Source organism: Aegilops tauschii, chromosome 4, assembly GCF_002575655.3.
Source record: "Aegilops tauschii subsp. strangulata cultivar AL8/78 chromosome 4, Aet v6.0, whole genome shotgun sequence".
Taxonomy (NCBI): domain Eukaryota; kingdom Viridiplantae; phylum Streptophyta; class Magnoliopsida; order Poales; family Poaceae; genus Aegilops; species Aegilops tauschii.
The window spans coordinates 380,996,438-381,008,250 of record NC_053038.3 but is presented as its reverse complement, the minus strand read 5'-3'; the positions used below and the strand labels follow the sequence as shown (position 1 = coordinate 381,008,250).

Below are 11,813 nucleotides of genomic sequence, written 5' to 3'. Positions count from 1 at the left end.
ATAGACGCAGTCCTCGCCGCCGACAGCTGCAGCGCCTCCTCCATACCCGACCAGCTCACGTCCTACTCACACTGGGACTCCTCGAGGGCGCGCTGGAGCGTCTCCTCAAGCGCGGCCTGGTAGGCCGCCTCCGTCTCCTCCTTCTCTGGCACCACTAACGGGGGTGGCAGTGCGTAGGCGGCGCTACGACGGTGCACATCGTGCTCCATTGCGAACCAGACGTCCCAATTGGAGGAGTCCTCCCCAAAGACTGGGTCATGGCGTTGCACCGGCGTTAGCTGGGCACGCCGCAGGCGGATCTCCTCCGTGCATGCCCTCGAGGACCGCGGCACCAGGATGCGGTGGGAGTCGAGGTGCCAGCCGTGGAGGAGGTTCTTATTGTGCCATGGTAGCAGGACGCGGTACTGTTGGTGGTACCTCGCGCGGTGCTTCGGGATATACAGTCGATCTCGTGGCCGGCGTGCCCTCCCCTCTGCTCGCACCAGCGTGCGCCTAGCTCGGCGGCCCACGCCACGAGTTGGCATCGGTGTCTTGCTTCCCCTTCCCCTTCCCAAACAAGCCAACAATGGCTATGGCTAGGGTCTCTGTCGCCGGCGGTGGAGCGGCGTGCCTAGATGTGGACGGGAGTGGGAAGTGGATGAGCCCCCTCCCCCCTCTCCCCTCCCCCCACGCTTGCATTTAAAAAGACGTGGACTCCGGACACTTCCAGTGGCTGCCATGCGGCCCCGAGGTGGGTGAGTTGCATTGAATATGACCGCGGCGATGGTTGGGCAGCCTACACACGGGCCCGGGCCCGAATCCAGCGGCTGCCATGAGTGGGAATGCGTGCAGATGAACAACGAATAGACGGTTTTAGGGTTTGCGTTCCTGGCCGATGTTTCGACCCAAATAAACACGCACGGATCAAATGAATCGGCGCGTTAAAGTTGCTCTCAGAAACACGACGAGCTGGTAGACAGGGTGCATACGACCGAAGCGTCCCAAGTGTTCCTACACGGTGGACTTTTGCGGGGGTCGCTCACGATTGGATCATTTCACACACTTCGCCGTGTGCGCGAATCACCCACCCCCACCCCACTTGGCGAGTCCACTCGATCGCTCGGCAGCCAAAGGCAGCCCGACACCTGTGCCACCGCCCCCTCCCGGCTATAAAACCCGCCCACCGCCCGAGCTCCCCGGACAACGCCGCATAATTGTGTCCGCCGCCGGCTCCCGGGACACCGCACAGCGCACAGACAACCCAAGGCCTAGCACCACTCTCCTTGTCTCGCACCTGCCTGCCGGCTGCGCCGCTAGCGATCGAGCTAAGTCGACGCGCGCGCGTGGGCTTTTGCATGATAAGGAGGAGGATGGGGGCACTGCACGTCGGCGAGCCGCGGGTCAGCTTCCAGCAGCAGGTTGGCAAGAACGGCGGGGGCCACGGCGCCGTCGTGGAGGAGATACACGGACTCATCCGCGTGTACAAGGACGGGCACGTGGAGCGCCTCCCGGCGATCCCCGACGTCCCCTGCACGTGGGGCTCGACGGCCGCCGCGAGCGGCGTCCTCGCGCGCGACGTGGCGGTCGACCGCGCCACGGGGGTGTGGGCGCGCCTGTACGCGCCGGCCGCCGCGGCGGGGAAGGTCCCCGTGGTGGTGTACTTCCACGGCGGCGGGTTCAGCGTCGGCTCCGCCGCGTGGAGCTGCTACCACGAGTTCCTCGCCCAGCTCCCCGCGCGGGCGGGCTGCGCCGTGATGTCCGTCGACTACCGCCTGGCGCCGGAGAACCGCCTGCCCGCCGCGTTCGACGACGGGCTCACGGCGCTGCGGTGGCTGCGGCAGCAAGCGAGCAGAAACGCGGCCGCCTCCGACGAGGTCTCGTGGTGGCGCAGCCGGTGCAGGTTCGACCGCGTGTTCCTCATGGGCGACAGCGCGGGCGCCGCCATCGCGTTCCACGTCGCGGCGCGGGCCGGGCAGGGCCAGCTGGGCGCGCTGGCGCCGCTCTCGGTCAAGGGAGCCATACTGATCCAGCCCTTCTTCGGCGGGGAGGCCCGCACGGCGTCGGAGAAGAGCATGCCGCAGCCGCCGGGGTCGGCGCTGAGCCTGTCGACCTCGGACAGCTACTGGCGCATGGCGCTCCCGGCCGGCGCCGGGCGCGACCACCCCTGGTGCAACCCGCTGGCCCGCGGCGCCCCCCGGCTGGAGACGCTGGCGCTGCCGCCCGTGCTGGTGTGCATCTCGGAGGCGGACATCCTGCGCGACCGGAACCTGGAGCTGTGCAGGGCGCTGCGGAAGGCCGGCAAGAGCGTGGAGCAGGCGACGTACGGCGGCGTGGGGCACGCCTTCCAGGTGCTCCACAACTGCCACCTGTCCCAGCCGCGCACGCAGGAGATGCTCGCGCACATCCGGGCCTTCGTCAGCGCCAGGTCCAGCTGACAGACACACACTCCTCCGCCGTGTCATGTCAGTGTCACCCGTCGATTAATTACTTAATCTACTACCAGTTCCAGAGTAGATGCCGTGTAAGCAGTAGTAGTAGCTTGTGGTACTCGCCCAAGTGAAGGAAAAGGCAAGAAAAGGGTCCAATACCGAACTTGGATCGTTGTAGCTAGTGCTGTCGGAAAGCAAAAGTGTAGCGGAAAAATAATACTCCTACCACTACCGCTCCATGTACGTATGTATATCGTGTTATTCATTGTACTTGCTTGCAAAGGAGGATCAATATATATATATATATATTATTACTACTGCTTGTGTTGTTTAAGTAACAACTCGGGTGATGGTGTTGCATGATCAGGGGAGCCAGAAAAGGCTCCGGGAACAAAAAATCATTGTCTGCTTGTCTGGTGCTTTGCACTTTGCACCATCCCTTCTTTTCTATGTTTCCCGTCGCTGCTTTGGGAAGGTTCAGGCTTTGCTTGCTTGATGATGGAGCCCGGGACTTGTCTAAGCGCAATCATCAGTCGGCTAGATCTTAGGCTAGCACCTGGTAAGAACAGAATAGAATCTTGGGTACGTTTCCCGATGGGAGGCCATCACATGACCCCCAACCGTGGCGCAACAACGCAAGTGCGGGTGCGTCCGGGCGCTAGTGCCGCTGCTGCAATGCATCAGACAGGCCGACCGGTCGATCGCTGGACGGACGCATCATTCTTCCTGCACGGTCTGCTTGCCTCGAGTGCTTATGCAGCTTGTAAATTGGAAGGCACGCGTCGTCGTCGTCGTCGTCGTCGTCGTCGTCGTCGTCGTCGTCGTCGTCGTCGTCGTCGTTGTTGTTGTTGTTGTACATAGTATCATTGCTTGGTTGCCTGTCTCGCCAACCGCATCATGGCGGCTGGCATCTACGTAATTGCGTGCAAGCAGGCCAACATCATGCGTGATCATCTGAAAAGAGCCTCGATCGGCCGCATTGGGAAGTCCAGCCACAATGCACATGATAAGTCGTTGCTTGGTCGCCTGTGAAATGATATACTGAGACCATGCATATGTGTTGAGTGTTCTTTACAAATTTTAATTCCTTATAGCATCTCCATCCCCCCCCCACCCCACCACCACCAACAGGCCCCAAAAGCCTCTTTTTTTATCTCCGGCTCGAAAAAATCGGCCCAGTCACGCCATCAGGAACCCAAATTTCACCGGTTAGGGCCAAAATTGGCGCCGGCGGACCTAGGCCGAACCGGCGCGCTGAGGGGCGCCGGGAGAAACTAATTTTGCACGAAAACTAATGGACCCGCCGAGTCAGTGACTGGGTGCCCTTGTCGTCCTCATCGCCTCGGTTTCCTGCGGGAATCAATGCGAAGGCTGCCGCCGGTCAGCCTTCCATTGATTCATGGGTGGCGCAGTACAGGCGCGCTGCCGCGCGTCCCGCCCCCTCCCCGCCACGCGTCCACACTGCTATCGCCCCGCTCGCCGCCCTCCCTCGCTGCTGGCCGCACACTTGCCTCGCCCAAGCCTCTCTCTCTCTCCCTCGCCGCCACCGCCCCCTCCATCCTTCGCCGCCGACGCCCTCTCTCTCTCCCCCCGTCAAGCCGCGACCCCGATGGCCGAGCGTTTCCCCGGCGACGGAGCGCGGCCAACGGCTTCGGCCGCCGCCACCTTCACGAGTGGGAGGCGTGTCTCCTCCACGAGGCGAACTACCCAGCGCCGCCGGACATGCGCGTGCCGGGCTCGTGGAGGCTCAGCGCTGGAGGCGTCCCCGTCCCCCCGCCTTCGACCGACGCCGAACGTCGCGGCTAGATCGCGCGCATTTGGGCGTCCCTGGCGGAGGAGGTGCGACACCTTCCGAAGTATGCCCCCGACAACCACGTTTTGTGGACAACGTACTTCGAGCGCCGCCACGCCGAGCAGCTCGTCTCCACCACCAACGCGCCGACGCCAAGGGGGCGTCACAACGCCGACGGTCGCCGCCTATGGTAGGGCGTCCCCGGGCGCACGCTCCACGCCGTCCTCGAGCACCTCGAGGGCGGTAACAAGCGGCGCCCACGTTCTCCCGCCGGAGCGGCAGCTCTTGACTGCCGAGGTGCATGGCGGGCGCGTCCTCCTCCTCCTCCCGCTCCTCCGGCACGACGCCGCTCGCCACCGTCAAGGCCGAGCCCCTGGAAACGCCGGAGCGTCGGCGCAGTCGCGGCGGCGGCCTCATCATCAACGAGCGACGCCATCCTTCCCCTCCTCCCAACGGCCACCATCGCCTCGTCATGTCAAAGAAGGAGCCGGCGACGCCGCCCGTCGCCATGAAGCAGGAGCACGCCGACATGGCCGCCGACCTCGAGATGGGGCTCAAATGGACGCGGGATGGCTACGTCCGGGAGGAGATGGAGCGCCAGCGCCGCGCCCTCGAGGAGATCGCCGCTCGCCGCTGCGGGCACGACGAGGGCGGCGTCATCGTCCTCGAGGACAGCGACGAGGAGGCGCCGCCGCCCACCAATCCCGTCTGCCAAGGCGACCCAGGACAAGGCTGTAGCAAGGACGACGGCGGCATGCAAGGCTACTACACCGCTTTCTACAAGCTCCTCGGCATGGCAGTAGGCTCGGGGCGGCGGCGGTGGCGTAGTTTTATTTATTTTCTAAGTTTTTTTATGTTTTAAATTTTGTACCAATGTCAATGAAACCGTCTGAATTTACTCCAAATTCTTCCAAATCTAGCCGATTTTTTATTTGAACAGACGCCGTCTTGGGCCATCTTGGGGCGGCGACTAGGACCCCGAGGCCCCCCACGCGGAAATTTTCGCCGGTTCGCCCCCAAGCGTCGATATTTCGAGTCCCTGGGGGGCAGATTTACGAGTGGAGATTCTCTTACAAGACGCATCGAATAGATTATGTTTTAGGGGTTGTTCGGTTGGTTCACAGAAAAAGTAGAGAAAACATAGGAATATGAAATTCTATTTCAGTAGCACAATTCCTTGGCTTTAAAGGAATGAAACCGGAGAAAAGTGAAGGGGGTTTCTTTTAATCTGAATCCCAGAGAAAAAAGGCATAATTTTAACATCAACTTGGACCTTTGTTTAGATTGCTACGTACGAATTTGACTTAAAATGGGTCTTCATTGGTACAAATAACATCCTAATTGTATTCTCGAAACAGGCGTTCGCCCCCCCCCCCCCCAGAGTGTTTTGAAGATTGTTGGACAAACAAGTGGAGGGACCAATGTGTTTGTTAGTGCACACATAGTAAAATAGTCTCTGAAGTTATTGAGAAGTTTACTATAAACTTATGAGAAGATCGTCGTTGTTGTTTAGAAGATTGTTGCATCTCTAAGGAACATTATTGGGCTATTGAGAAGTTTGCTATCAAGAACATTGCGTGTCGGAGTCGACCCTAAAATTTGTTTTTTTAACTGTCACCGGGGGTGGGATGGGGGAGCTCCTCACCTGGATTTGATCTCATTCAAAGAAAAATTCATCCAGTTTATAAGGAAAACCGGGTCGAAAACCTAAATAAGTTGACCCCGTTTATAAGGGAAACCAGGCCAAAAACCATACAGGTAACAGGGGTAAAAAAGATGAGAAAAGTGCACAGGAGAAGACACATCCTATCTAGTAGACAACGAGACCAACACCACGAGAGACCGAAGTAGATGTGGGGTGTCGTCGAGGGATCACAATACCAGAACTTTACAAACAACCTAACGCACCACGTCGGCGTGCGTACTGAACCCCACGGCACAACACATGAGCATACACAATCAACGAGTGACATAGCAAGCACGAACCTTGGCTGGGAGCTCCGCCACAGGAAAACAGAACAATTAGCAAGTTGGGGAGGTATCATTGCGCCGTCGTTGAGCAAAGATGAACCAAGACAACACCGAGAACACAAAGCTCACCCCAACACAAAGGTAGCCATGGTAGGGTCTTGAGCATGCGTAGCATCAGCATGGCAGACCACACAAAGGGCATGGGGCGGATGGATGGCGGCGTATGGCTCACAAATGACGCCTTTAGGAAGGTAAACGAGGTCCGTGGACGATGCCGTCAATGGACTTTCGTCCGAAGCACATACCTAGCATACCATGACGAAATGTGGCCGGAGTGCTGCGTAGCCGGGCCGAATTGAAGATGAACATCTCAAGAAACCACGCCCTCAGGGAGGTAAGCGACGCCCGTCAGCCGCCGCCATGGTCAGCTGAAACGGGTCAACAGGTATTTTGAAGGAAATATGCCCTAGAGGCAATAATAAAGTTGTTATTTTATATTTCCTTATTCATGATAAAGGTTTATTATTCATGCTAGAATTGTATTGATCGGAAACCTTAGTACATGTGTGAATACATAAACAAATATAGTGTCCCTAGTAAGCCTCTACTAGACTAGCTCGTTGATCAAAGATGGTTAAGGTTTCCTAACCATGGACATGAGTTGTTATTTGATAACAGATCACATCATTAGGAGAATGATGTGATGGACAAGACCCATCCGTTAGCTTTGCATAATGATCGTGCAGTTTTATTGCTATCGCTTTCTTCATGTCAAATACATATTCCTTCGACTATGAGATTATGCAACTCCCGGATACCAGAGGAATGCCTTGTGTGCTATCAAACATCACAACATAAATGGGTGATTATAAATATGCTCTACAGGTATCTCTGAAGGTGTCTGTTGAGTTGGCATAGATCAAGATTAGGATTTGTCACTCCGAGTATCGGAGAGGTATCTCTGGGCCCTCTCGGTAATACACACCATAAGCTTGCAAGCAAACGAATAAGGAGTTAGTCACGAGATGATGTATTACGGAACGAGTAAAGAGACTTGCCAGTAACGAGATTGAACTAGGTATAAAGATACCGACGATCGAATCTCGGGTAAGTAACATACTGATGGACAAAGGGAATTACGTATGTTGTCATAACGGTTCGACCGATAAAGATATTCGTAGAATATGTAGGAGCCAATATGAGCATCCAAGTTCCGCTATTGGTTATTGACCGGAGAGGTGTCTCGGTCATGTCTACATAGTTCTCGAACCCGTAGGGTTTGCACGCTTAACGTTCGATGACGATATAGTATTATATGAGTAATGTGATTTGGTGACCGAATGTTGTTCGGAGTCCCGGATGAGATCGCGGACTTGACGAGGAGTCTCGAAATGGTCGAGAGGTAAAGATTAATATATATGATGATAGTATTCGGACACCGGAAGTGTTCCGGAGGGTACCAGGTACATATCGGGTCACCGGAAGGGGTTCCGGGCAGCCCCGACAAAAGATATGGGCCTTATGGGCCAAGATGGGAAATGCACCAGCCACAAGGGGCTGGTGCGCCCCCCATATGGGCCGGCCAAGGTGGAGAAGGAAAGGGGAAGGAGGAAAGGAAAGAAAGGGAATAGGATTCCCCCTTCCTCCCCCTCCCCCCTCTGATATATGTGGCAGGGGGGCGCGCGGCTTGGGAGGAGCCCAAGTAGGATTAGGTCCTACATGGGGCGCCGCTACCTCTTGATCACTGCGTTGGTTTTCCCTTGAAGAGGAAAGGGTGATGCAGCAAAGTAGCGTAAGTATTTCCCTCAGTTTTTGAGAACCAAGGTATCAATCCAGTAGGAGGCTACGCGCGAGTCCCTCGCACCTACACAAAGAAATAAATCCTCGCAACCAATGCGATAAGGGGTTGTCAATCCCTACACAGTCACTTACGAGAGTGAGATCTGATAGATATGATAAGATAATATTTTTGGTATTTTTATGATAAAGATGCAAAGTAAAATAAAAGCAAAATAAAAGGCAACGGAAATAGCTTGTTGATGGAAGATTAATATGATGGAAAATAGACCCGGGGGCCATAGGTTTCACTAGTGGCTTCTCTCAAGAGCATAAGTATTTTACGGTGGGTGAACAAATTACTGTTGAGCAATTGACAGAATTGAGCATAGTTATGAGAATATCTAGGTATGATCATGTATATAGGCATCACGTCCGAGACAAGTAGACCGACTCCTGCCTGCATCCACTACTATTACTCCACACATCGACCGCTATCCAGCATGCATCTAGAGTATTAAGTTCACAAGAACAGAGTAATGCTTTAAGCAAGATGACCTGATGTAGAGGGATAAATTCATGCAATATGATAAAACCCCCATCTTGTTATCCTCGATGGCAACAATACAATACGTGCCTTGGTGCCCCTACTGTCACTGGGAAAGGACACCGCAAGATTGAACCCAAAGCTAAGCACTTCTCCCATTGCAAGAAAGATCAATCTAGTAGGCCAAACCAAATTGATAATTCGAAGAGACTTGCAAAGATAACCAATCATACATAAAAGAATTCAGAAGATTCAAATATTGTTCATAGATAAACTTGATCATAAACCCACAATTCATCGGTCTCAACAAACACACCGCAAAAGAAGATTACATCGAATAGATCTCCACGAGAGAGGGGGAGAACATTGTATTGAGATCCAAAAAGAGAGAAGAAGCCATCTAGCTAATAACTAGAAGCCATCTAGCTAATAACTATGGACCCGAAGGTCTGAGGTAAACTACTCACACTTCATCGGAGAGGCTATGGTGTTGATGTAGAAGCCCTCCATGATCGATGCCCCCTCCGGCGGAGCTCCGGAACAGGCCCCAAGATGTTTCAAATTTGTTACATAACGTTTACCATACGTGCATGCTACGGGACTTGCAAACTTCAACACAAGTATTTCTCAAATTCACAACTACTCAACTAGCACAACTTTAATATCACTACCTCCATGTCTCAAAGCAATCATCAAGCATCAAATTTCTCTTAGTATTCAAAACACTCATAAGAAAGTTTTTACTAATCTTGAATACCTAGCATATTAAGATTATTTAAGCAAATTACCATGCTATTTAAGACTCCCAAAATAATCTAAGTGAAGCATGAGAGATCAATAGTCTCTATAAAACAAATCCACCACCGTGCTCTAAAAGATATAAGTGAAGTACTAGAGCAAAAGCGATATAACTCAAAAGATATAAGTGAAGCACATAGAGTATTCTAATAATTTCCGAATCATGTGTGTCTATCTCAAAAGGTGTGTACATCAGGGACGATTGTGGTAAACTAAAAAGCAAAGACTCAAATCATACAAGACGCTCCAAGCAAAACACATATCATGTGGTGAATAAAAATATAGCTCCAAGTAAAGTTACCGATGGAAGTAGATGAAAGAGGGGATGCCTTCCGGGGCATCCCCAAGCTTTGGCTTTTAGGTGTCCTTAGATTATCTTGGGGGTGCCATGGGAATCCCCAAGCTTAGGCTCTTGCCACTCCTTGTTCCATAATCCATCAAATCTTTCACCCAAAACTTGAAAACTTCACAACACAAAACTCAGCAGAAAATCTCGTGAGCTCCGTTAGCGAAAGAAAACAAAAGACCACTTCAAGGTACTGTAATGAACTAATTATTTATTTATATTGGTGTTAAACCTACTGTATTCCAACTTCTCTATGGTTTATAAACTATTTTACTAGCCATAGATTCATCAAAATAAGCAAACAACACACGAAAAACAGAATCTGTCAAAAACAGAACAATCTGTAGTAATCTGTAACTAACGCAAACTTCTAGAACTCCAAAAAATCAGCCAAAATAGGAAGACCTAGACAATTTGTTTATTGATCAGCAGCAATTGGAATCAATATTTTATCACGTTCTGGTGATTTTTAACAATTATTTTTGTGAACAGAAAGTTTCTGGAAATTTCTGCAAGATCAAATAACTATCATCCAAGAAGATCCTATAGGTTTAACTTGGCACAAACACTAATTAAAACATAAAAACACATCTAACCAGAGGCTAGAACAAATATTTATTCCTAAACAGAAGCAAAAGGCAAAAAACTAAAAATAAAATTGGGTTGCCTCCCAACAAGCGCTATCGTTTAACGCCCCTAGCTAGGCATAAAAGCAAGGATAGATCTAGGTATTGCCATCTTTGGTAGGCAATCCATAAGTGGCTCTCATAATAGATTCATATGGTAATTTTATTTTCTTCCTAGGGAATTATTCCATGCCTTTATTTAATGGAAATTGGAATCTAATATTCCCTTCCTTCATATCAATAATTGCACCAATCGTTTTAAGGAAAGGTCTACCAAGAATAATAGGACATGAAGGATTGCAATCTATGTCAAGAACGATAAAATCTATGGGCACATAGTTCCTATTTGCAACAATAAGAACATCATTAAATCTTCCCATAGGTTTCTTAATAGTGGAATCCGCAAGGTGCAAGTTTAAAGAGCAATCATCAAAATCACGGAAACCTAGCAAATCACACAAAGTTTTTGGAATCGTGGAAACACTAGCACCCAAATCACACAAAGCATAGCATTCATGATCTTTAATTTTAATTTTAATAGTAGGTTCCCACTCATCATAAAGTTTTCTAGGAATAGAAACTTCCAACTCAAGTTTTTCTTCATAAGATTGCATCAAAGCATCAACGATATGTTTGGTAAAAGCTTTATTTTGACTATAAGCATGAGGAGAATTTAGCACGGATTGCAACAAGGAAATACAATCTATCAAAGAGCAATTATCATAATTAAATTCCTTGAAATCCAAAATAGTGGGTTCATTAATATCTAATGTTTTGATCTCTTCAATCCCACTTTTATCAATTTTAGCATCAAGATTTAAAAACTCTGAATTTTTGGAACGCCTTCTAGGTAAAGGTGGATCATATTCAGTCCCATCATTATCAAGATTCATATTTAAAAACAAAGATTTAATAGGGGACACATCAATAACTTTTAGATCTTCATCTTTGTTTTCATAAAAATTAGAAGAACACGCTTTTATAAAGTAATCTTTCTTAGCACGCATCCTAGCGGTCCTTTCTTTGCACTCATCAATGGAAATTCTCATGGCTTTGAGAGACTCATTGATATCATGCTTAGGAGGAATAGATCTAAGTTTTAAAGAATCAACATCAAGAGAAATTCTATCAACGTAGCCAATTCATCAACTTTAAGCAATTTCTCTTCAAGCAAAGCATTGAAATTCTTTTGCGAATTCATAAATTCCTTAACACTAGTCTCAAATTCAGAGGGCATACTATTAAAATTTCCATAAGAATTGTTGTAGGAATTACCATAATTATTAGAGGAATTACTAGGATAAGGCCTAGGATTAAAGTTTCCTCTATACGCGTTGTTACCAAAATTATTCCTACCAACAAAATTCACATCCATAGATTCATTATTATTCTCAATCAAAGTAGACAAAGGCATATCATTAGGATTAGAAGAAACACTCTTAGTAGCAAATAATTTCATAAGTTCATCCATCTTTTCACTCAAAACATTAATTTCTTCTATCGCATGCACTTTTTTATTAGTAGATCTTTCAGTGTGCCATTGAGAATA

At 50.2% G+C, this 11,813-nt stretch overlaps 1 protein-coding gene across 1 annotated transcript; it reads left to right on the top strand.

The window, feature by feature from the left end:
- Positions 1–859: 859 nt before the first annotated feature.
- Positions 860–2,725, top strand: LOC109743649 (probable carboxylesterase 17). The gene has a single exon (XM_020302742.4). It carries the CDS (start codon positions 1,335–1,337, stop codon positions 2,412–2,414), a length of 1,080 nt encoding a protein of 359 aa, XP_020158331.1. The 5' UTR covers positions 860–1,334; the 3' UTR covers positions 2,415–2,725.
- The last annotated feature ends 9,088 nt before the right edge of the window (positions 2,726–11,813 follow it).